Below are 25730 nucleotides of genomic sequence, written 5' to 3'. Positions count from 1 at the left end.
CCATTGAAGGCGCCGGGCCACAGCCACGCTACTCATTAGCCTGTATCTGCACAAATCGCAGGCCGGGGGAAGGTTGTCGCGCCACTCAATCGGTAACTTTTCAACCCCCTGGACTCTCCATTGCTTGTATTGTTTGCCTACCCACCACTACCACCACCACCACCACCACCACCAAGCCACTTCAAACTGCCTGCCTGCCTGCCTGCCTGCCTGCCTGCCTGCCTGCCTGCCTGCCTGCCTGCCAGTTGCCAGTCCACAAGACGAAGATCGACTTGGCTCGGTAACAACAGAACGCCGTACACCCTCGCTCAGCCGACTCTTGGCCTCCGTTGTGTGCCCCTTCGGGCGGTGGTTTTTCCAACGGTCGAATTCAATTCCCCATTACAGAAGCCCCCGGCATCCCCGGCCGTTTGGTTCCGCTCATTCGCCTGTCGCACCAAATTAACCGGTACCCAATTCGTGTCAATCCATCATACCGTAAGAAAAAGCCCCTTTTGAGACTTGGCGGGACAGAACACGACTCGTTCGATTCCTTGTACAGCTCGCTCAAACCAAGTCAGAGAAAGGGTCGGAAGCAGGTGTGTACTACACCGATCCAGAAAGAAATCAAAAAGCCAATAAGGGCTCAAGGCCAAGGTTTTAAGGCTGGCCTTCACCGTGCGCTGAATTCGAACACGTCGCGATCGATCAATCGACTTCATTCCGAGGGGCTGCGCGCATGCATGTCCTGGCCCGCCTCGACGACTGCGCCGCCTCGCCGATTGGGCACCTCACCTAACATTGGTTTTCCTTCATACGCCCGCCACAGACTCAGGCCTGAGAAGGCCAAGAAGGTCTAACACGCACCTTCCCGCCTACTGCCCAAGGCTCACTCGCCTCTACATAGAGTCTTCTTCCAGACCACCACACAACCCTCCCTTACTCCTTGCGAGGGGCGTCGTACAGACCCAGCACAGGCTAGATGGGCGGCTCCTCGGCCTCCAGGAACCAATCTTCGCTGCTGGAAGACACGCAAACGAGCCGATCGCTAATCTCGCGCCTCTTTTCGCGTTCAAAGACGCGACACATTACCGATTTCCACGTCCGCCCTGTCGATCCGCACCGCAAGTACGCCAAAGGCGACCATGTCACCGGCGCCGTTATTCTGACCGTCCTCAGGCCAATTCGCATCACACACCTCACTGTTGCTCTCCACGGCTTCGTCAAGGTATTCAAGAGTCCAAACGCAGCTCACGAAGCCACCATCAACACGGCGCAGATTGCTTCGGGCGTGACCAACCGGACACGATACCTTGGCAATGGTCTCGCGTCACTCTTCCAAGATGAGCAGGTCCTTAGCGCCGATGGAAAGCTGGAGGCAGGGCGTTACGAGTTCAATTTTGACCTCGTGTTTCCATCCAAGGTTAACCTTCCATCAAGCATTGATGTATGTTCCTCTCATGATATCAGTCTGCTATGTCTTATTTTCTCGTCCCCTCACTCGGAACTGCCGGATAAGATCATTCTCACTAATGCCTTCGTGTCCACACTAGTTTGAGCGAGGAACCATATCATACATGATATCAGCGACTTTGACGAGACCGACATCGATAACCCCGACGACTGTATGCGACAGGAAAATTTACTTTGCGGAGAAAGTAGATATAGGATCAATTCCAGCACCGCGGCCGCGAACGATATCTCTCGAGCCAATATCAAGGAGGACGAGGAGGAGGAAGACGGAGCGACCAAGTGCCATCGGCGGAGCTGACAGGGGCTCATCCCTGGGCGATTCCCACGATGTCACTTCTTCTGATTTGGATTCCTCCAGGGCACCTGAGAGTGTTACTGCAGAATCCAACATGGGAAACGATGCCGCCATCGAGGCTCAGCAGCCTCCGCAAAGTCCCACACGTACAGAAATGCCCGATGTTATGAGCGAGATTAGCACAGAGAGCGCCATCACGAGCAGTAGTGCGGGTGCTAGCGTTGGGTACAAGGCTAGCGAGGCAACAGGAAGTTCCTCGGGCTCACAGTTTGGTGCCAGAACGCCTACGGTTGAGGAAAAGACCATCACCGCCAGCGTCGAAATGCTCAAGGGCGGTTGCCTACCTGGAGACTTTGTCCCCGTCAAGGTATCAGTGCACCACATCAAGAGGATAAAAAGCGTCCACGGTGTCATTGTCACTCTGTATAGGCAAGGAAGAATAGACTCGGCACCGCCTGTATCGGCTTTCCAGGGGTTGTCCAAGGAAGATGTGCGTCGTTTGGAAAAGGAAGAATATTTCCCACGGTCGAAAACAGGCTTGAGCGGCTTGTCTTTGTCATCAGCTGGGTCGTGCAGCGTCTTCCGTAAGGACCTCTCACAGGCCTTTGGTCCCCTGATCATCGACCCCATTACACTCGACGCAAGCGTCACAATTTCGGTTCGAGTACCAGAGGATGTGTTTCCTACCATCAAGGGCGTGCCCGGTGAGCTGATTAGCTTCAAATACCAACTGGAAGTAATAGTGGACTTGGGAGGCAAGCTGGCCAGCCAAATATCGTCGGTACAATCCAAAGCTGGCGGCATATCGGGCGGTGGTGCAATGCCCTCGGTCAGGAACCCATACGAAAGTGGAGGTTCGTCTATCATGGGAAGCTGGGGAAGCACCATAATAGACACAGACCAACTGCGTCGCCACAAGGGTGTCATCTCGGTTGTTTTCGAGGTTCCTGTAGGGAGTGTGGATTCAAGTCGACAAAGGACAAGGGGTGGTTCTCTTCGACCGAATCCTCAAGCGCGCCAGCTGTCGCAAGCGAACGAATCATCGCAAATACCGACGGTAGCCTATGAGTCGGATGACAAACAGCGGGATCAGTCAGAGCCAGCCGCCGGCCAGGACTATGTTTACAGTCAGGGAGGACAGGGCAACAACGGACCTATAGGTCCGAGTACCGAATATATGCCCAGCCCGTACTACACTCCACACGATCCTCGTCAACAGCAGGCGCCGATCTACATACCACCCCCAGATTTGCCGAACAATGCGGGCCTGTCTGAGAAGGAACGAGCTCGGCGCGCGGAGCAGATATTGTTACCAAGTCAGCCTCCAGCAGCGCCATATGCGGGTCCGTCATCCGAGACTATACCAGAGGATATATACAACGTTGAGGACGACGTAGCAGCAGGGCCGTCGTCGGCTCCTGCAGTCGGAAACTCTAACGGTGCTGCAACAGCGCCGACTCTGGACGAGGTTGAATATGGCGAGGCAGCGGTTGGCAACAGCGAAGATAAGCTGGAGAGAGAGCGTCATCGTCTGCTGCAAGAGGCAAGCGCCCCGCCTGATTTCCCTGAAGACTATGACACGGGGGATCCAGGTCCTAGTAGTCAAGGGCCTGCCACGAGTGCGACGGCGCCGGTATTAAGCTTTCAGCCTTCGGCGCCTATACTCTCGGAGGACGATGAGGACCCCGGTAGCTCGTATTTCAATCAACACACGAGCGCAGGGGATTACATGGGTTCTGGTGCCCTGAGTCGTTCAATTACGGCACCTCACGAGCCACTTCCTCGATATCAGAGGTAACAAAGATAGAGGAAGACGTGGAAGTTTGTCTGCATTAACGACGGGCGGTCTGCTGATTTGAAGCGATACTGTACAAAACCAAAAGAATACATTGAACGATACCCATTGGAGTTTGGAGGAAGAGCCGGCTACTTGTTTCTATATATACATATATACATATGCTTTGTTGGGCGGTTGAAAATGAAAAGGAGTCTGGGATGATTGCATGCACTTGGGGCTTGGACATATGCCGTACGTACAGAGAGTAACGTGTACGTTCAAATGAAAGGAAGATTCGGGCTAGGTGGGCCGTCATCGTGAGCCAACTGAATTGATTAATTCGCCATGGTTTGATCCGGGGCTTTGCCCTTGTGTTCTTGTGTCAATGACTGACTGCATATTGGAGATGCCTAGGTACCTACTTGGGTGCAGTAAGCGTGTGTCCACATCAGTACCTCAGCTTGTCTTAGCTTGGTAAGACATGCACCCTGTCAGGATGGCCGTGTCGTGTCTTTATTCAAAGTGGCGAATGAGATTTTGATCAGCAAGTTGATTAACTTGGCTCTCTGGTTACAGCGACTTTTAACGACATGTTCTACAGCACAGTAGAATCTTTTTTTCTCTCCCTTCACTCCACTCACAGATTTCTTCTGGGGCTTAGTCTTCATGGGTTGCAAAGGTTTGAATTGATGAGTTCATGACTACAATAATTGATTACATCACAGACAACAATTAGCATGAGATACTGGGGTCGTGGCTTTTTTTCTGGACCCCATGTCCCGCCCAGGGTTCCGCCACATGTGCGCTGTCTCTATCATATCTCTCTCTCTCTCTCCCCCCCTTGCTCATCATGATCGCTTGTCAGCTTGGCCTTTACAATGCACAAGTCTGGATAAAGCAAGCCAAGACATTACTTGCCTTTTTGGAGTGGTGTGACATGTCGACGAAGACGATAAACTACTTAGTAATTAACTCCTTGGTTCATCCGTCCCGATTCTTATTCGGACTCATTGTGGATACTATACCTACCTACCTTACCCAAGTCTGGGCACCTCGGCGAAGTCTACCTTGGATAAGGTAGACATAGCAAGTTAGTCAAGAACTAGACGAATCTTTGCACCCCTCTCTGTCAACCTGTGAATTTTAAACCAACCAAAAAAAAAAAAAAAAAAAAAAAAAAAAAAAAAAAAAAAAAGGTCGGCAACGGGCATAAAAAAGAAGAAACGAAAAATCAACAAAAGACAGAATATCTCTTCCCTCTTTAATGTCACCCACAGGCAGCAGCAGCGCAACCGCTGCAGCCGCTGCTCATGACCGGGAGCTCATAAGCGTCCTTTTCCAAGAGAGGATAGCATCTGGAGATGCTCGTCCGCTGCTGATCGTCCACAGCCTCATCGCCAATTTCGCCATACCGTGCCTGTATCTAGCCGTGCCGCACAGAGGTCGACCATGGCTCTACCGCGCGCGCTTCCTCGTCGCCGCCCTCGTGGCGTTGCTGAACCTCGAGATGGGTCGTCACACGAGGAGTGACAACCTTGCCGTCACATACGCCACGGGCATCCTTGCTGCCTGGTATGTTTTTTTTTTTTTTTTTTGACATGTTCTTGTGCTGCTATTGCTCTTTTGCAATAGAAGAGAATTAAAACATATATAACTGACATTGCAAGCTCTCGCCCAGGGGTACTCTGTGGGCTTTGACCAGCCTGGTCATCAGGCGCCCGCAGTATGATGCCGAAAGGGTCAACAAGAGACGCAAACAGCAGAATGGGTCGGCCCGTGGGAGGAGCGGCTCTTCGTCTCGGGCTTCTCCTGAACGAGCATATAGCTCTGCCTTGTCTTCGTCTGGGATCGAAAATGGCAACGGTAGTAAAACCAATGGTGTTAGCAATGGCACCAGCAACGGCAACGGCAGCGAAAGGCTCATCACCAAGCGTAGGAGGAAGTCGGTTCGTTTCCTTGTGGCTCCAGACGAGGATGTTGCCAAGTCCATTTTCAACAATGACATGGAGTACTACTGGCAAGCGTTCCCAGAGGACGCCCCATTTCGCGAGAGGCTGAGTTGGGCATACGATTATTACACTGCATGGCGGGGCTCCGGTAAGCATGATGGATGGATGGATGGATCCATCAAACAACCTTTTGATCCCGTGTGACACTAGTTCTACTCCTTGAGCTGACTGACACCCACTTCTGCGACAGGCTGGAATTTTGCTATTCCAACCATACCAAGTTTTGATCCTCCACGACAATCCCGCTCGGGAGAGTTGGTCCAGATCGAGACAATACCAATAAGATCCAGGGCTGGCGTTACACGTCCTGCCAGCAACAGAGAGTTATTGCTCACCAGACTCGGAAGACCGGTGTTGGCATATCTGGCACTCGACGTCTGTGCCACTCTCATGAAGTATGATCCTTATTTCCGCACCGGTCGTCACGAGGTAGCCCCATCCCCGTCGGCCCCGTTGGCTCCCCATCTACCTCCCGCCTTGCTGTACATATACAGGAGCGTCCTCGCGTCCATGATAGTCTTCAATGCCCTGTGGGCTCTGTTCTCGCTCGACCAGGTCATCAGGCGCTGGCTGATGACCACGCTCTTCGGCAAGGACGTCCGCACCGAACTGTGGCAATACTCGGACACGTTTGGATCCTTTGTCCAGATTCTCGACCACGGCCTCGGCGGTCTATGGGGACGATCCTGGCACCAGACCTTTAGGATAGGCTTCACTGCACCGTCGGTGCTCCTGCTCGCCGGGACCAAGAACAAGGCCGCCAAGAAGCTCCTCAGCTCGCTGGTTGCATTTTGCATCTCGGGCGCCATGCACGCCGCGGGAAGCTTCACCATGCCGCGCGGCGCCAGGCCCTGGATGCCCTGGCTGTTCTTCATCCTGGCCTGGGTCGGCACCGTCGTGCAGACGACCCTGTACTACGGCCTGCGTCTCGACCGCGTCGCTCCGAGGCTCCCGAGCCTCGCGCCGAGGACGTCGAATCTGCTCTTCTCTTGCGCTTGGATGCTCCTGACCTGCTGGGTCTTTGTCGACGACATGTGCCGCGCCGGCATGTGGATGTTGGAGCCCGTCCCCTTCTCCTTTGCGCGGGCCGCTGGCTTGGGTTTGCCCGGCGACCAAGACCCTTGGCGGATCAAGGAGCCGCTCATATATTGGCATTCAGGGAGACATTGGTGGGATACTGGACTTGCTGCCTGATGTTTCTTTTGGGGGGGATTTTGTCTTGGATTTTTTTTTTACATCTCATGAACTACCAATACCAACGAGTGAATGGATCAACACAAATTCTTTTTGCGATGGGCGATTCTACGATAGAAATCACGATACCCTTGATCTTGGCTACTTGGACATGGCGCTGCGGTATGGATTAGACATTATTAAGAATATTGCTCCAGAGGCCTCGGAATAGACTTTGACATTGAGCAAAAAGAAAAAAAAAAAAAGAAAAAAAAAGTTTTTGGGCAGTCCGTCGCTCCCTCCCTACACATTGCATGCTGGGAGTTTGCCCTTAAAGTTCAACTTGCGTATCTCCGCATTCAACCAAGAGAGCACTTGACCATACCCGGCCTGTCTCTTGGCCAACACTCGCCTGAAGGCGTGTAATGAAAGCCTACACAGATAAAAAAAAAAAACCCCCTTTGTCAGTAACCCTGTTGGATCTACTCTCAAAGAGAGAAGCACAGATTGGGAGAGTCATAACAGGTTCCACCTACCACTTCACCAGCTTCTTGCTGATGCCACATTCGTACCCGGGGAACCTGGCCCTCCTCGACCTGCTCGCCAGCAACGCATACGCAACGTCGACCAGCGTCGCAACGGTCTGCAGAACGACGTGCGTCCTCGGCCGTCTCCCCTGAGGCATGGCCCTGGCGTACGCCCACATCTTCCTCGCCGTCTCGGCCAGGGCCCCAAAGAGGTTGGCGAGAACTGTGCGCCGTGAGTTGTGCGTCGAGTCGAAGAACATCAGGTGCGACTGTATCTTGAAGGCGTTGAGAACCTTGCGCTGAAAGTTGCGGCCCTGATGGCGCGAAAAGTCCACCGTGAGAGCGCGTGGTGCCGTCGGATCGCGACGGTCTTTGCTGACGTCAAGCGAGCTGCAACTGATGAGAGTGCCGCAGTAGGGGAACTCTGTTGATCTACCAGGGCCCGGCTTGGGAACCTCAACTCCCTGGCACACTAGGTCAAAGTTCACGAGGCTCTTGCTGGGGTTGACGGTTACTCCATATTCAGGCACACCGGCGTGCATGACCTCTACGAATTGCCTCGCCTTGGACACATCGAGTGTAATCAGAAGAAAGTCGTCTATCAAACGAAGGAGGAGACAATCGTCGGACTGCAAGAAGGGCAGTTTTTTAAGTTCCAAGTCGGCATAAAAGTAGTTGCATAAAAGCGAGCTGAGAATCGAGCCCTGTGGGATCCCATCCTTTTGTCGATAAAACTTCTTCCCTATTCGAACCAGGTTCTGCTTAATATGTGACGTGATCAGATTCATCAAATCAATCGTGTTGTGGACCTTTTGAAAGACGCTCTCAAAGTAGACCGAGTTGTTCTTGTTCCGGGCGATCTGAGTGGAAAGCACATCCATGAAGGTGATGTGATCACCTATGCCTCTGGCATAAGAGCGCCATCGCTTGGCAATCTTGCCTGGGGCCGAAGGATCGCCGCTAGCCCGTCCAACCTCGGCGTGCTTGATGAGCTTGTATTGACCATGAGTGGGAATATCTGATATAAGCTGAAGAACTGCCGACTGGGGTATTGTATCGAAAGCAGCCTTGACGTCGACTTTTGCAAAATAGAACCTTTGGTTTGAGGTACCCACTCGCTCCTTGAAAGCCTTTAAACGACTATATATATCGCCGACCGAGAACATGGCTGATCCAAGCCGGGAGGGGTCTTTGGTCTGCGGTAGACACATCATATTAGCCGGGGATCTTGCATACGTCAATGCTTTGACATCGACCAACAACTACATACCTTTTCATATTTGAGCATAGTATGGGCCGGGCCAAGGATAGTGTTTATGCTGGCGCCAAGCATCTTTTTACTACCCTGGGCCAGTGTTCTTCGTCGCAGATTAGTGATCGGGCGCATGCTGGAGCCTTTCGGCAACAGCCTAACTTGACTAAAGTTGAGGTCGCGCGAGGCCAGTATCTGCTGTGCTTCGTCCGTGTTCACCTCCTCGTACATGTTGACTTTGAGTACAGCCATAAACGGCTCAGCGATCTGACGCCACACATCGTGGCGGAAGAAGAATAGTTGGGAACGGTGAGTACTTGATTCTGTGACGTAAAAGTTGCTGCGGATCAAAGGGATGAGTATTGAATCGAAAAGGTAGTAGAGAAATTCTTGAAATATCTCGAGTCGCTTTCGCCTATCCGACTGGCTGGCTTTTTGACGTGCTAACCCAGGCGGAGCAAGCCATTCTATTTCATTGATCTGCGATATTGTAAGCTTTTTTTTTCTTGCCTGGTCTAGGGGTGCTAGTTGGGTGGACATCTATGGCCTACCTTGAGTCCTTGGCTTAGTTCATGAAGATTCATCGTTTCGAACCGACGCAGCTTGACAAAGTGATCAACGTGCTTAAGAAATACTTTTTTGTTGGCTACTCTAATCTGTCCGTCTCCCCAAAATTTATCTGGGACAAGCCTGGAAAGAACTGCTTGGCAGTAAGCAGATACATGAACTGCTGGAGTGGCCAGATCGAGTATCAACCTGTGCTCGTCTATCTTGGCACCACCGTCCTTAAGTGAGGCTACTATTTCATCGGTTGAAGAAGCCTATTCAGAGAGTAAGAATCTATGGGGGTTTGATCCACTAGGTGAACAATCAAAATACCAACTTACAGGGCAGTAGTGTTTCAAGAGCGCAGAGTACGAGCAACGTCGATGCAGTACTTGCATCTTCTCCACCAAGTGAAAAGGGGCACCTCTGAGTCGTTTAGGGATTGAAACACGGCCGAGGCTCGAACCTTGGTATTTCTGTTGAATCTCTTCCTCGCGCAAGGTATAGTCTTGGAACCTCTGGCTTGTTTGAGTATGGTCAACAACAGATGTGAAGGCATTGTGCAAACCAAACTGCCTAGGGAACAGATACATCATGCAATGTATCGTGTTGCCGCGCATTTTCTCCTGTCGGGCGACATCTGCGGGTTCGCCATCGCCCCCTTTCCGTCCTTTATCGGCGTCTGAGATTGCTGGGTACCTATTCAAGACATCTATTGCTCAAGAGATCAGTTTCAAATGAGCACCATGAGAAGTCCTATAAAAACAGATTGAAATACGGAGAAACAAAGTGCTGGATAGTGACTACATACGGATGTGTCTGAGCCCAAAGTGCACTGCCCCACGGGCATTAAGTGCCGCGCGCGCATATAGCATGCGGCTCCTCACGAAGACTATCTTTGCCGCCGACTTTTGGCTTCCATGGACTTTACCGGGGTCTTGTGACTTGGCAGCAATGATCGGCTCTAAATTGGTGATCGGTCTCCCTGTCGTGAAATCATCTTAGTATAGATTGGAATAGACAAGCCACTGATAGCAACTCACCACTCAATTGATAGTAGTTCTCGTTCCCGGTTGGCACTTTGATAAAAATAGAATGGTCCAGGAGGAGATCAATCATCATCTTCTCTCCAGCCTGACCGAGCATCGATAGCAGCTCTGGCCATGGTGATGATTTGACTATCTTCACGCGTGGGTTTGGTTGGGTAACGAATATTCCGGGCACGGCATCGGCCGCCGCGAGCCCGACGTATCCGTTAGCTCGGGAGACGGGTCCTCTGCTGAAGCCATCGCACAATAAATGCCGTGGCCAGCCCCCGCATTTCTTTTCCCTCTCAAACAGGGACCAGATGACGAAACTCACAATCTGATGGCATTCAAGGTTCAGTGTCGGTGTTCCTGCCATGCCGGTTTGGCAATAGTTACAATCATCTCATACATGAGATGGAGAGACGAGACGAGATCTTACCTCTGACTGGCAGAAGAGAGCTTTTGTCACGCCGTCCGACAAGGTGACGTAAGATTCGTCGCCTCTCTGGGAGAAGTTTGCCCACTGCTCCCATCGTCCATCGGAGGGGGCCGCCCGCTCTTCCGATGCGGCAACAATAGTCGAGTCAAGGAGGTGGGCTACTGCAGCCTCGAGTGTTTTGTCTGCGGCGCCCTCCTTGCCGTCAACTCGGTCACCGATGGCCGCGATCTTGCGTCTCCTGATCCTAGACGAGGAAGGCAGACTTGAAAGGAGGTGTTCGCGTAGGGTTTGCAAGCATGGGAAATATTGTGACAAGACAAGATGTGTGACTTCAGCAGGACGAGGCTGTTTATTCAGTTCCAACATGTCAACTCGTCCCCCTTTGTTGCGTTTCTTGGCTGGCTTGGAGCAACCAACATCACCAGCGACCGCATCGCCATGGTCCTGGCATCTCCGCCGCTTTTTGTTGTTTTTTGACATGTCTGAAACTGCCAATATCGAGTCGATCTAGCAGTACCAAGACGTCCATATCTGAGTCTGATAAGCGACAGATGATTGATTGTACCTATTCGTCTCGTGCAGCCTTCTCTCCACAGACATCTTTAGTTCGACACGATTCAATTTCGTGACGCAAAATCAAGCCATCGTAGCGAGGGAGCGATGGAGTCGATATGTTAACTTGAGCAAAATTACAAAACGGTAAAATTGGATGAATAAATATGTCAAGGTCAACATGGCAGATGGGAGATTCGTTCGCATGCTGCGTTCCAAAGTGTGCAAAAGTGGGACGCGTCTAATAAGACAAAAATCGACTTTTACGGTAACTAAGGTTTGGTGGCTTGGCTGGATGCCTGAGTTAACAGTACAGGGTAGGTGAGGCGATATTTGCTAAGGTACCTAAGAAAGGTGGTACATAAGCTTGAGAATAAGCTACGAAGTAGATCAATAGGTGCTGGCTTAGAAGAATTGATTGGCTGGTGGGGCCTGCCTTTGGTCAAGCAACCCTTTGGATAATTCATGTTCCATTGATTGAATTGTCCCTACCTTAGCTAAAAGCAACCCAACCGAAAAAAAAAAAAAAAACACCCACAGAGCGTTTGGAGATTACCGGGTTGTCGAATTCTAGTTTGAATCGGAGGCACTGACTGGTCAAAGTGGTCATTGTGATTGTGGTGGCTTGGGACTAAGCCCAGTCATGCCGCACTGGGCGATTCCGCGCGTTCGATTCCAGTGCCATGGGTGAGGCAGCCGTAGATACCTACCTGCCTATGCAGTCATTCTACCCCGTAGGTCAATGCCAGTGGGCGCCAGCGGACGACGTTGAAAAGAGGCGCGCGGGCGGCACGCATGCCACAGACTGTTCTAGTCTCATCCAACGACGGTGCACATTTTGCAACTTCGCCTTGCCACGTTTCGGATGTTGAATGCCCCCAATCTACAAGCTAGCCACAGTTGGTTGGTTCCATTTTTCGGGGGGGCTTCCATGAGGCGATGAAGGTATAAAGAAATAACAAAAAGAAAAGAAAGAAGTTTCTCCGATATAGTATAATAACAACAGCTGTTGTGCTAATAATAGAGAGAGGAGGGGGGAGGGGGAGGGAGAGAGAGATGAAAAAAAAAAAAAAAAAAAAAAAAAAAAAAAAACCCACATGGTAACACCCCATCTTGCAATTGCTGAATTGAATACCTACCCACAGTAACTTGTTACGATCTATCTCCAAATGGAAAGGCTGATCGATTTTACTCCCTTGGATAATGGAAGCTGCAAGGGCCATGAGAACAAATAAGTGAGCAATAAAGGTGGGATAATAATAAAAAGAAATAAACACTGCTGCGCTCAAACACAGAATCTCGTTCCGAAGTAAACAAGAAAGTTTCAAACAGTGGGAACTTTTTGGGGGAGGAAAATGAGCTGTCCACTCAAGAAACCTCGTTGGGCTTGCTCCCGGCAGTGCAGTAATTAGGTGGTAGGTGGTACATTGGCCTTCCGGCTTCATGAAGACGGCAATTGACAAACAAGAGGTACGAAGACTCAGGGGTTTGGATGAAATATGCACAGGGATTGCATCTACAAAGTGCCTAGCTAGTAGCACCAGAACCCTACCAGTTCTTGGCTAGAACTAGGATGTGAAGTGACGACCCTCCCTCTCTCTTCCCGTCGGCCCCTTCCTGATGTCTGTAGGTGGATTTTTTTTTCTCTCCTCAGCTGCCCGCGGGCTGGATCATCCTTACATTCCGAACAAAGTGGATGCCTGCTTGTTCGGTGATTACCCCTTCAATCATCCAGTCAGATGCTTAGATGCACACGTCAAAAAAGAAAGCATAACCATGTTAATTATGTCTTGGATTGAGGGGGGAGGCAAGGATCATCACTCCAAGCGATTGGTGATAGTTTATTTTATTTTTCTTCTATCTTTTTTTTTTTTTCTGTAGTTCTTCTTTTTTGTAACAGGATTGTCTCCTTGCTCGCTAAGGAGGGTGGTTCCTCTTGCTGCCCGTCTTGCCTGCCCTTGTTTGTCTCTGATGCAAAAAAGCAACGCGGCTCCCTGGCCACTGATTCCTCCCTGCCAGGGTGTTGTTGTCTTCTGGGCTAGACCACTTTAGGGTATTGTAAGGTAGCAGGGAAGGTACCTTACCAACCAAATGAATGTCAGGTTGATGTGGCTTGTGCTTGTGCTTGTGTTAACGAGTGGGGATTCGACCCATCGGCCGGGGAAAGTGGTCGGGCGTATGAGTTGGGTGCCCGCTGCACCTCCCTACAACGTTGGAAATCCAATCCAATCCAGCCAGCAAAGACAAGATCTGACCCAGACTTTCAACCTACCTAATCCAAGCGAGGAGTGAAGGCATGCAAGCGCGTATATGCCGCAGCTTTTATGACCTATCAACATCAGCAAAAAAGAGTGAACCTATCTACTGGGCAGACAATTGGCGTCAAATCAATACCGTGCGTTAAAGAGCTCGCCTCGCGTTCACTGAAGAAGTACTGCTGTACCGTACCGTCCGTACCCCAGGGTGGTGGTACCTTGCCAGCCAAATTTCAGACAAACGGACCGCAAGCCGCCATAGTCAACGAATTTTGGACCCGGCAAAACCGCTGCAGAGACCTGAGCGACTCCACTCTCCACTTCGTCCATCCGCCTCCCTCACAGCGGAGGAGCATGTCCTTTGCACGTCGTCGCTTCCACCCGCTCGGATTGTGATGCATCCCATCTGATGTTGGCCAGTCCTACCGCCTTGGGATGGTTGGGTCTTTGAAGCCTGACTGATGACTGCCACACCATGGACGGGGGCAACGAGGAGGACCGCTTGGGCACCGCACCATTGCCGCCCAGCTCGAGACCCTTTCATCACCAACAGCAATATGATCCCCGTCACCACCACCACCACCATAACCACAACCATAGCCACAGTCACTACCAGCAGCATTACAATTACGAACTTGACGACGACGCCTCCAACATACAACACTTCGATCGAAACCTTAACCGCCCCGAAGTCGCGACTTATGCCGTCGCCAATCTCCAGGCCGTAGCCGCCAATGCTGCTGCTGTCGCCTACCCAAACTCCGACTTTTCCAACGCGGCCCCGCCCGAAAGTCCTTCCGAACCCGACGACTTCTATCGCGATCATAGAGGCCGAACAGCCGACCCGATGGCTTCGGCAGCCCTCCCGCACCAGCATCACAACCTTCCACACACTCATAACATCGCGCATTCCCGACAAACATCCGCAACCTCGCGTGCAGATCCATACGGTTCCTCGATCGTATCCAAACATGGGCAAAATGGGCTTTCCGCAGGCCACAGCGGACCCCGATCTACATACCGCTCCGCTTCCATGCCAATAGATGATAGAATATCCAAGCCAGCTACCGGTGTCTACGGCCCTTCGAAGCAGCCAAGTGTGAAGGATTTGAAGAAGCGATTCGATCAAGCGGTAGCGGAATCGTCACAGGGCAAGGTTATACGTCAGCCAGGAGCTCGTATCGTCTCTAAAGATGGGTCTTCGGGCACTGCACGTGGTCGACTTGGCGGTCCGCCGGGGACCTACCTTACTCTCAGGACCTCAGTTGACCGTGATGCTGGGTCCTTTCACACAAGGTCCAATTCCAGGCAGAAATATGTCGAGGAGGATCAACTTTCCAGCAATGCCAAATCTTTCGCGAGCAGGATGAGGCCGAAAGCAGCCAGTACTGCAACCAACACTCTTGCGCAGGCTGCCAAGGCTGTATCGCCTCCTCCTGTCAGATCACCAAGTGTCCCAGCCACGTCACCTCGATCTGCGCGACCGGCTGGTCTACTATTCGGAGAGATACTACCACAGGATGACGGCTCGCGTACAGTGGGGTATGGCATTGACGAGATGGCCACTAGATCTCCACCAACTTCCGAGCAACAAGCCCACGACCTTACTTCGCCTGACCGCGCCTCTCACGATGATGGTGAACCAGGCTCCCCGGCTGAATGGTACCGCAGATCATCCAAGGTATCAAGGATACCGACGTCTGTTCATGTCAGGACACAAAGTGATACTTCAGCTAACAAAACGCCCATGTCTGGGAACCGACGTCCGGCTTCTCGACAAAATCGAAACTCGACATCATCGCAAGCATCACAACCAGCATCGCCGTCGTCTCGTCTCCCGGTTTCGGTGAAAAAGTTTGGCGAATCTCCAAGTCAAAGCAGTCCGTCAACCCGCGCTAACTCACCTTCCCAACCTCTTCCGGCCAGTGGAAGATCCTCCAGGCAGCATGGCATCCGCGCCAAAACGCCAACCACACGATCAACCACACCTACCAGCAAACGTTCGAATCACAGTACACCAACAACATCACGAAGACCTGCGCCCAACAAGATAGCTACCCCGAGCAATCAAGGGAATACCCGGCTAGCAGCCTATATATCTGCTCCGCCGCCCAAGCTATCACCCCCATTACGAAGCTCACGCCCGCGACAACCTGTTTCGAGCGCCAGTACAGCGAGCTCTCGTCTAAAAGCTGTCGAACGCTCGTCTGCCAACAAGAGGTCGGGGCATGATGATGAGTTCAACGGTCGAAGGCGCAAGATAGACGTTGGTCCAATAGACTTTGCGCAACGCAGGGAGACGATCAAGCTCGCATATAGTAAATCGATTCGAGAGTCTCAGGCACGCGAGGCAAGGCAAGCTGCTGCGGCGAGACGAAAGGAACAGATGGAAGCCGCAGCTAAAGCAAAGGTTGAAGCTGAAAAGGCTTTTCAGACGCGTGCTGATGCGTCCTCTGCGAAGCACCCACCAGAGCAGGGATCCTCAGTCACTCGTGCAGAGCTGGCAGCTTCTGGTGAAAAAGGATCTGCCGCAGATACCGGCTTGGGCTCTTCGGAGCCTTCCTTGACGCTCATCACATCTGAAACCAAGACGGATGCGGACACCACTACGTTAGATGTACCATCGAAGTTTCCCGACCTTGAGATTCCGGGGAGCTTCCCCAGTTTTGGATCCCCTGAGTTGGCGCAAGACGAAGTGCCTATGTCGGCTATTTCAAGCACTTCAGTGGTCACTGAGTTCGACGACGAGCCGCAGACGGAGCCCCCTGTATCGATAGGACAGACTTCGGGCTTGGGTATTCAAGTGCCGTCCGCACAGCCTGATGCAGTTTACGAAAAGGCCATCTATCAATCCCCATTCGAAGACGAACGGATAGAGGGCGCAATTCAACCCACGGTTGATGCGACACAGGGCCTAGCGTATGGCCATAAGCCTTCTAACAATTCTGCGCCCACAACTAGTGAACCTGAGAGAGGAAGCGCATCCGAAGCCGAGCTTCTTCCGGGATCCCAGCACATGGAAGACATACCTATCCTAATACAAGATCAAGCCTCCGAGAGCTCGGTCGAGCCAGTGGTCAAAGATGATGCAACCGAGCAACAGAACTCGGCAGCAGAACAAACACCACCAACCCCCCACCAAATCCCTGAGTACGAGCCTGGGCCGTTCGTGCCCCAATCTCAGTCCACAACGGTGACAATTCTAAGTCGTGGGTCCTCTGACTTCTTGCCGCCTGTGCAAACAAGTCTCCGGACTGATATCGTCCGTGAGCTGGAAGGTGCCAGTCAGTCACCGCAGATGGACAGCCTAGAGGATTTCTATATCGGCGGCCCACATCTACGAGATAACATCTCAGCCCTGCGAGATTCGACCTTTATGTCATCCGAAGCCTCGGATGAGCACATGGTATCCTCTGCTGAGGCACAAAGAACGCCTGATACTTCCAGAAGCTTGACAATCCATGGCTTAATATCACCGGCGAATCGGACAAGTCAGCACTCGGCATGGACTGACTTTTCCCTTGAAAGCTCCGATGCCGGACGCGAGCGCATGTCTAAAGCCGGAATGAATTTCATCAGCCGCGACTCGACAGTGAGGGGGCGCCCACCGATACTGGATTCCAGGCCAGATTCGTATGCCAGTGACCATAGGAGTGAAGACCATAGGGACGAAGACCATGGATACAACTCCGACGTGCCGAGAGCGGATGGGCGTAGCACAGGTGCATTTCAGCTGGAAAGACATGAGCTCCCAGAGCTTGACACAGGTGATGGGTTTACCATGGACTACGTATCGCCCTCCGCCAAGCGTTCGTCGGTGCCCGGTCAACCTGACCATGAACCACCGCCGATACCAACTCCGGACAACCGCTCCGTTCGAGAGGGCCGTCGTACACCATCGAGTAGTTACTATGACCAGACCCGACCTAGCAGCTACCTACAAAGCGTCCCTGACGATGAATTCGGCGGATCCCGACGGGAAAGCGAAGAGTTTACGCAACCAACATTTACACCACACTCAACCGGTCACGCGTCCCTTGATAGCACGGGGATGGGCTTTGGCAGGACAACGGCGCTTGAGGTCGATCAAAAGATAAACTCGGCTGACGATGTAAAAGACCAAACGAGCGTCCAAACTGGAGCGAGTGCAAAGGAAAGGAACCGCCTCGTGCAGCGCCAGAATGTTGTCAAGGAGCTTATCGACACGGAGGGATCGTTTGTCAGGGATATGAACGTCATCGAAGAAATCTACAAGGGCACCGCCGAAGCCTGCCCCAAACTCGACAACAAGACGATCAAGCTCATCTTTCGAAACACGGACGAGATCATCGCTTTCCACACTGCGTTCCACATAGAGTTGAAGGAGGCCGTGATGTCGGTGTATAGTCCCAAAGGCCGACGGTCACCGCTTTCTAGGGAGAGCAAGGAAGATCCCATTTCGGATTCAATGACCGTGCGCTCAAATGGTTCCTCTTCCAAAGAGGGTCGTGATACAAGCATCGAGCCCGACGACGGCAAAGATCGACAAACATCCATCGGACCTGTTTTTATCAAGGGTATCGAGCAGATGCGTGTTGTCCATGAAAGCTTTCTGCGGACCAGTGACCCAGCTGCGAAGCGTCTGATTCAAATACAAGAAGACGCAGCGGTTCAGGTTTGGTTGAGCGAGTGTAACGAGGCTGCGAGGGATCTCACCGCCGCATGGAATCTGGACTCGCTCCTGATCAAGCCAATGCAGCGCATTACCAAGTACCCGAACTTGATCAGTCAGCTTCTTCAATATACACCGGAGGATCACCCGGATCGAGAAGCGCTGATATCCGCTCGCAACGCGCTCGAGACTGCTATTCTTGAAATCAACAAAACAAAAAAGAATTTTGAGCTCGTGGGGCAGATTGTGGGCCGCAAGCGCAAGGAGTCTGACGTTCGAGCAGGCTTCGCCCGGGCCTTTGGGAAACGTGTCGATAAGCTGCAGGCTGCCGCAATTCGTGTTGAGGAGGACACGGAGTACAAGGCGCTTCAGGAAAAATTCGGGGACGACTACCTGCGACTTCAGGTCGTCCTTCGAGACGTCGAGTTCTATACCCGAAAGGTATCAGAATACGTGCACGAATTCCTCCAGTATCTTTCCGCTATGGAACTTGTCATGCGACTCCAGCCATCGCCGTTTCCTGAGATCGAGAGCAAATGGGCCCGCTTCAACGTGTCGATGCGAGATATGGAGAAGGTCGCGTTGGATCAGCATGTAAGTACTTTAGCAAGCTATGTTCGGTCCTTTTCCTTCCTCCCACCCGCTAACCCATCCTCCGCATAACAGCTTGCACAAGTACGAAAGCATGTCATAGAACCGTTCGAGCTGGTGATTCGATGCTACAACCATCCGTCCTTGGCAATGAAGAAGCGGGCAAAACGCCGTCTCGATTTCGAAAGGGCGGAACAGCTCAAGAAGGCAGGGAAGAAGGTAGACAAGCAGCTGAGCGAGCTGGTCGAGCAATACGAAGCCTTGAACGAGACATTAAAGAAAGAACTGCCAAAGCTGTCAGCTCACACCGAAAAGATAGGTAACATATGTCTCGGGAACTTTGTCTGCATCCAGGTTAAATGGTTCTCGATATGGAAAGATAAAGTCAAGGCTGTTCTCGACGACAAACATGTGCCGGAGATGTCTGAGGTGGTTGCCTCATTTCACAGAGAATTCAAGTCGATGGAGGAGCAAATCGCCAGCATTGGCATCATCAATCCCAGTCTAAAGCCAAGGATGTCTCAGTCAACGACAGACGATGGCATGTCACGAATCAAACCTAGGCCTTCTGAGCTCTCGACTCGCTCCAGGGGACTGTCTATCAACGACATGGTACCGACTATACCGACGCCTGATTTCATCAGAGCCAATAACGGACAGAACATTACATCGCCTACTGTGACATCTCCGACGTCGTCATCTCATTACTACTACTACAAAGAACAGCACTCGGGACTGAATGGTCATGGGCAATCTAGATATGCGGTGCCAGCTTCTCCCAGCCACAACAGCAGTCACTCTGGCGCTCCTCCTCGACCACCCACAAGTCGAAGTTATGATTCCGGACCCTCACATCGTCCAAGTGTGGATTCAGCACCAACCATGGGATCATTGCAACAAAGACGGGACTCGGGATCTACATATGCCACCAACTATGCTTCATCAGAACAGCGAGACCGACGGTTCTCGGGACTGTTCAGCTCAGCTATGCCGCCCGAGGAGGCAGAGGAGCGCCAGTTGAGGTCACGACAGCCGTCACAAAGACCCTCTCGGGCTTCATCTCGCGAGCGACCTACGATAAATGGGTACAATGTCATGTTTCTTGCCGCATCTCTTTTCGAGTTCAATATTGAAGATACAAAGCATGAGGCCGGATACCCTTATCTGACGTACCAAGCCGGGGAGATATTCGATGTTATTGCAGAAAAAGGCGAGCTATGGCTCGCCAAGAACCAGGACGACCCTGCAAAGGTCGTTGGATGGATTTGGTCAAAGCATTTTGCGAAGCTTGCAGACCCATAGCGAGTTCAGCCTGCTAGGCTGTGACGACGTGAGGGTCTGATTTCCACGTGATTTGGCATGAGAGGACGAAGAGCTGCTAGTGGCGGATGTCCACGGAAAGAGCAAAATATACCCGATCGGATACTACCTTTGTGAGTGAGTATCCATCATTGGAGCGGGCTAGAAAGATATTTGTTTTGGGCAATTTTTGGAGGATAGATCAAGGGTACTTTATGGTTTGGAGGCGTTGATAAGGCAAGACACATGCTGGGAGCGAGTAGCTACAGGCGTTGCGATATTTCCTTATTTCTTTTATTTTTTATGTCCGGACCGGACGCTGGTTGAGATAGGGCCTCGACCAAACTCGCTCCTTTTGTTCCTTTGTGCCTTTTTTTTTTCTCTTTTGTCATTTGTCCTTTTTCTTTTTCTTCTGCTTTTCCCTCGGCCTCAATTCCTTACTCGGAGTGACGGGGTTGGTTGGCGTGGGGGTGGGGAGGGTTGTATTGATATTTCGCCTGCGCGTCCGGCTATGGGAAAAGTGGGCATCAGTATAGGAAGTTTGTCATTTTTGGTACATTTTGTTTCCTCTCCGCAGGCCACTACTACTCAAACAGCTTATTTCCTTTATTTGCTGATATTGGTTTCTCGCCTGCTGGCGTAGGAGACAGAAAACGAGGGCGCAAGCACTTCATGGCAAAGCTAGCTGATTACTTCATAGAGGTGTTTCGGACACGATATTATTTATTTATGCGTGAGGATCCTTATGAATGGGATATTTGTCCAAGGCTCATGGCACACTTGTTCTCTTCTTGTGGTCTTTATCAGAATGCACGGATTCATTATACTTACTTGAATTGTTGCCAAAGTGACAAGACGGACCCCAACCTTGGGCCTGGTAGCATCAGCAGGTAAAATTTTTGATTCATAGAGGCCTAGACGGTAACATGTTGACAGGATACACCCGAAGCTCATGCAGTGGAATCAGGATGGCAAGCTCTCCTTCGTATGGCAATCTGCCAATGGCCGTACCCCTTTTCCTTTTCGAGGTGCAGAGTACTCGGTTCAGATATGTAGGTAGCCGGTCCGTGTGCGTCCGGCGCTGGTGGCGTCCTCCTAGGCAACAAATAGAGGTATGTATACATGTACATACACATGCTAGAAGGCTTGATAGCGCTGGACGATGCAAAACCTTAAGGCGCTCCCTATACCGGTAAACCGGGAAGCTCCGATGTCTTTAGCGTGGGGTGCTAAGCTATAATGAGCATCATTTGGTAGGGATGAGAAAGAAGGAAAAAAGAAGCCGTTTCTGGTCAAGAGTGACGATGTCGTCACAGCATGCGATGCGTATGACCTAAAACTATAAATGACCCCCTTTTCTCGCTCTCTACACGAGATATGGATGTGCGCCCTGCCGAAACAAGCGGATAGCTGCAGATGTCACTTGTATATTGGAGGCCAGAACCCTAATATGTCATGTCATCCGAGGGTCCTTGGCGATCGCTATGATGTGGAAGTGGGGAGAAAAAGAAGAAGAAAAAAAAACTATGAATAATCGTGGCGTCTTTTGGTTGTCTGCTCTTTAATGCTTTGTACATTAGACCATATTCGGGCGTCGGTTCCATTTTGCAACAGTCGGGATCATGTCGAGACAGCATATAGGCTGTGTTACGAAGTGTCAAAAAAGAAAGAAAGAGAGAAAGAAAAAAGATCTTGCCGTATTGTCATCGAATCGTCATAGCGAGACGTTTGCTTGTCTCGTGGGTTATTAGAAGCGCGGCTGTACCACGACCGTGCGACAGACGCATACAGTACGCGAGCTCCGAAAGGCCAGACTCGGTTGCCTTCCTTTGAGGGACGTTGTCCATCATTGTGGGGTTTTCTTTCCTTGTTCTCTCCATGCCATACAGTACGTGAGCATGGACCGACCGTTCGTTGTTGAGCAGATGGCTAGTGCGTAACGAACAAAGTTGCATAAATCTGCATGATGCGAGCCGAGTTTCCGGAAATATCTGGCATCATCGACCTTGGGGAATCAATGCAGAGCCGTAAGATGTTAGATTTGAAGGGATGAAAATAAATAAAACAAAAAGGCAGAAAGACAAAAAAAAAAAAAAAAAGAAAACATAATTAAAATTAAAACATTAAGACGGTCCCTTTGTATTTGTCATAACATCGGGGTTTGGGCTGGAGACCTGCCTAGGTAGCTGGAGCTTCCGGTTCAACTCACCAAGCATGCATGTGCTTTGTTGGCGATGCTTGCTCGCTGTTTGTTCCCGTCAACTACTTTTGCTTGGAGTTTCGGTTCCTACGCGAACATGATCTTCGCAGGACGACATGTGTCGATCATCTCAACCCCCCGGCAACCCCTTGTTTCTGCGATTCGGATGCGTCGCCGAATTTGACATGCACCCATGCCGGGCCGGGTCCTCCTGATCGGTCGGGTGTGCTCATCTCAGTACATAGGAAGGATACGAGAGCCGCAGAGGGTGGATGGTGGCATCGCGTAGCATTGGCAGCTCGCTTGTTCGAAGCCAATGCAGCAGCAAAGTTATTCAGGCGTATTGCATACCTACTGTAGCTACGTCTTACCTATCTACATACTCAAGTAATGCAATTAATTGCACGATTTGAAGATGAAAAAGAAAAAAAAAAAAAAAAAAAAAAAAAAAAAAAAAAAAAAAAAAAAACTTGAAGTCCGAATAAACATGGGATAGCTAGCAACTTATCGGTTCATCTAGTTCAGAATCTGACGGTGGGGTGAGACGATTAAAGACTCTATTTCTTTTTAAAAACAAAAAAAAAAAAAAAAAAATCTCCGAACCTTCCTCGGGAGATTTAGAACAACAGAACGCAGTTGGTCAGGCGATTATTACGCTCTGTCATCCATCGTGCGATTTAAATTCCTGACGATCCCCTTGTGTTCGAGAAAGTCGGCAATGCATGATCTAAACTTCCTGGGTCGGACTGGGCTTGTTTCTGCAAAATTGCCTCCATCCGATTACCCAGCAGCCAGAGCTAAGGTTTTACTGGTTTGGCACCCTTATTTCCTAGCTGTCTGGTACTGTACTGTACACCAAGGTCAGTTGCACCACATCACCATCAGTGCACTCGCTGTATTACCGGCACTTCCCCGGGCGCTTGCTACCCTGTGCCTGGGTAAACTTCTCTCCCATGCAATTGAAAAATTTCGACTGCAACTGTAAACTATTGGATAGACATGCCGCCCCCGCCCAAAGAGATGGAAATCAGGATACCACCACCATCCATATCGCAACCCATGGCCTGCTTGCCTGGACGGCCCAGCCTTTCGGATTTTTTGGCTGCCCTAATTAGAGTGACTGCCAATCACTAAAGAAGAGTCTGCGTGGACCCTAGCTGCGCCTAATTTACTTGGGAAGTAGACAGTCTTGGCAATATGATAAATAATACACTCGGGCTGGAAAGTATTGCATTACTCTTGTGTCGGTATGGGTAAGAAAGGTACCTAAGGTAGGTAGGTAGGTAAGGTAGGTACCTAGGTAGGTAGGTAAGTACCTACCATAGTTTACTTTCGAGGCACTTAATGTACTTGTTGCAAGGTAAGGTGCCTTTTGGTAACCTCCATCTCAAGTTATCTTTAGCCCAGCCTGCAATTACCAGCAACCTTCATGCGAGCACCAGCGTCATCTTGAGACCTACCGAACAGATAATGCGGATGGCCACATTTCTCCGCCCGCCCATACCCTTGCTGAAACCTTGCCGCCTCCTTTACGGTTGGTATACGACGTATTGCTATTATAAAGAGCATCCAATTATTAGGTATTACCTTGTATCAATGTTTTCGATTTGTGCGGGCTTCGCCTACGCGCCGTGGATTCAATCGTTAGTTACCAGGTACGTAAAAACTAATAGTTGTTGGGTCATGTTGGAGCTCGAGGCCCACAATATCCCACACCGCTGAGAAAAGTGTGAGTGAGTCGAGTTGATATGGATTGGAGCCCGACAGTGACTTAGCACCTTTGTAGTTTAGTTCTAGTTCTAGTCTAGTTGTTCTGGAATAGAACTAGACTAGTCTAGTTTTTATTTATTTTTCACGCCAGGGTTCGTCCCGGACATAGGGGTCCTTAGTCCTACCAGTCGTGCGGACAGGTGACTGGCTGACTGACTGACTGGTCGAAGAAATACCGATAAATAAATAACCCATTATCAGAAATCAAATAGCTACAAATTAAAAGAGGCCCCCAACAACCATTCTTCTGGATCCTGGCGATTCAAACAGAAACAAAGAAAGCAAGATGGATCTTATGCGGCTCCTGCCGATCCCGTTGCGCGTTGCTTGCCAAATCCGCCTGGCCACCCTTCCCGAAAACGGGTTCCATTATTATTTACTACCTAAGTTTACCAAGGTGGTACCTACTGCACGTAGATAATGAGACGTTATACCAAGGTTTACAATGAGCTAGCTCCTCGCCTCACTTCAGCTTAGAAATCGCATACTCGGACTGGGGTAGGGGGGGACAGACTGGGCAAATATTGCATGCCCCGCGGTCCACCTTGCATGAAAAAGCATCAAAGTGGCCGTGGCGTGTCCGAGAGGAGAGAGAGAGGAGAGAGAGAGAGATATCCAAGGTACATCATCAGCTATAGTGAACTCTATCCCGCTCGTTTGAAAAGTACCTGATATGTACAAACCAGCTGTCCCTTGTTCCAGGCACCCACCTAATGTAATGTGTAAGTACTTACTTTGTAGCTCAATGTGCCAGAAAAAGAAAAAAAAAAGAAAAAAGATATGTCCCCACCACCTCCCGCACTGCTCCCCACTCAAGGTTCCCCGCGCGCAACTTCAGGAACCACCGTCGGAGAGGGGGAGCTGTTTTTCTCGCGACGGTGTTGCCTTTTGTAGCGAAGATATGTATGAATACCTTGCTTGCGACATGCCCCTATCAGGTATATTTGAGCGTTTAGGTCAAGTGATTACCCACTTGATATTTGAACTAGAATGTTCCTAGAATAACGGATCTCAGCTCACTAGTCCATCCTTTATTGACAACAAAAAAAAAAAAAAACAGAGTACCTCCAGTTCCTCTCTGAATATATGAATCCCCGTATATGAGACCGATGTTTCAGTGTTGTTTTTGTATTTGAGATGGCATGCATGGAACATTATTAATTATTTTATACGCCCAACAACCCAGAAAGTCGTGGGAAAGCCAGAATGTGCATTGGGGTAATAATTTTTCTTTTAAAGAGACAAAAAAAAAGTACCAGTTGGTTACCTGCAGTAAGGACTTTTTTTTCTGCGCCGCTGCTATCCCGCTCTGCCCGCCTACCGGGGCAATGGATGGAGGGTCAAGGACAAGAAAATGCTTGCAGGGGACCGATGGTTGCATTAGCAGCCCGGGCGTGCAAGGAGTGGACGACTGGCAGACAGGGGGGAGGGCATGCAATGGTGCGTTAGAGGTGGGGCGGCAACATTGCTCCGTCTGGCCGCTTGAAGCCGCCGCCTTGAAGGAACCTGGTCAAGTCGACCATACCAGCAATGGCAATCATGGTGGTGCCAGACTTATTTTATGCATTTGTCCTCGTTTTGTCGCAAATAGACCAAGCTACGGACGAGTCGGCACAGCTTATAAGAGAAAGTTTTTATGATGAATTTGCATATCGCAATTTTTAATGGTTTTTTTTCTTCCCCCCCCTCTTCGGGGTTTGCTGGCCCCCTGTCTGCTGGCTATACAAGGGGGAAAATAAATTAATATGTACAAAAAAAAAAAAAAAAAAAAAAAAACCCTCGTACTCTCCCCATGCGAGTAAGCATCATCAGTAACGAGTATCAAGGCGCGATCAAACATAATAATCCACCTTCCGTCATCCTCCGCATGTACGCCTAGAGTAAAATATTTGTGAGCCTCCATGTCGGTCGGCG

General features: G+C 50.6%; 5 protein-coding genes across 5 annotated transcripts; 3 read left to right on the top strand and 2 right to left on the bottom strand.

Annotated features, from left to right (window-relative positions):
• The first annotated feature begins 204 nt into the window (after window positions 1-204).
• On the top strand, window positions 205-3953 carry PgNI_03879 (uncharacterized protein). The gene is made up of 2 exons (XM_031123932.1): window positions 205-1426; window positions 1533-3953. The coding sequence occupies exons 1-2, from the start codon at window positions 962-964 to the stop codon at window positions 3543-3545; spliced, it is 2478 nt and encodes an 825-aa protein (XP_030985347.1). The 5' UTR covers window positions 205-961; the 3' UTR covers window positions 3546-3953.
• Window positions 3954-4682: 729 nt separating this feature from the next.
• Window positions 4683-7029, top strand: PgNI_03878 (uncharacterized protein). Its single transcript, XM_031123931.1, has 3 exons — window positions 4683-5096; window positions 5203-5621; window positions 5724-7029. The coding sequence occupies exons 1-3, from the start codon at window positions 4789-4791 to the stop codon at window positions 6725-6727; spliced, it is 1731 nt and encodes a 576-aa protein (XP_030985348.1). The 5' UTR covers window positions 4683-4788; the 3' UTR covers window positions 6728-7029.
• Window positions 6919-11236, bottom strand: PgNI_03877 (uncharacterized protein). Its single transcript, XM_031123930.1, has 8 exons — window positions 10499-11236; window positions 10075-10396; window positions 9843-10016; window positions 9373-9743; window positions 9037-9306; window positions 8504-8965; window positions 7243-8429; window positions 6919-7139 (listed from the first exon to the last, which is right to left on the bottom strand). The coding sequence occupies exons 1-8, from the start codon at window positions 10976-10978 to the stop codon at window positions 7010-7012; spliced, it is 3396 nt and encodes a 1131-aa protein (XP_030983328.1). The 5' UTR covers window positions 10979-11236; the 3' UTR covers window positions 6919-7009.
• A 2544-nt stretch (window positions 11237-13780) lies between these two features.
• Window positions 13781-20607, top strand: PgNI_03876 (uncharacterized protein; the record flags this gene model as incomplete). Its single annotated transcript, XM_031123929.1, has 2 exons — window positions 13781-18550; window positions 18623-20607. 2 exons carry the CDS (start codon window positions 13781-13783, stop codon window positions 19847-19849), a joined length of 5997 nt encoding a protein of 1998 aa, XP_030985344.1. The 3' UTR covers window positions 19850-20607.
• A 2837-nt stretch (window positions 20608-23444) lies between these two features.
• PgNI_03875 (uncharacterized protein) lies at window positions 23445-23731 on the bottom strand (the record flags this gene model as incomplete). Its single annotated transcript, XM_031123928.1, has 2 exons — window positions 23445-23633; window positions 23699-23731. The coding sequence occupies 2 exons, from the start codon at window positions 23729-23731 to the stop codon at window positions 23445-23447; spliced, it is 222 nt and encodes a 73-aa protein (XP_030983330.1).
• Window positions 23732-25730: the final 1999 nt, after the last annotated feature.

Source organism: Pyricularia grisea (genome assembly GCF_004355905.1).
Source record: "Pyricularia grisea strain NI907 chromosome Unknown Pyricularia_grisea_NI907_Scaffold_2, whole genome shotgun sequence".
Lineage (NCBI taxonomy): Eukaryota > Fungi > Ascomycota > Sordariomycetes > Magnaporthales > Pyriculariaceae > Pyricularia > Pyricularia grisea.
The sequence above is the reverse complement of the archived record's forward strand: the minus strand, read 5'-3'. Positions and strand labels throughout refer to the sequence as shown.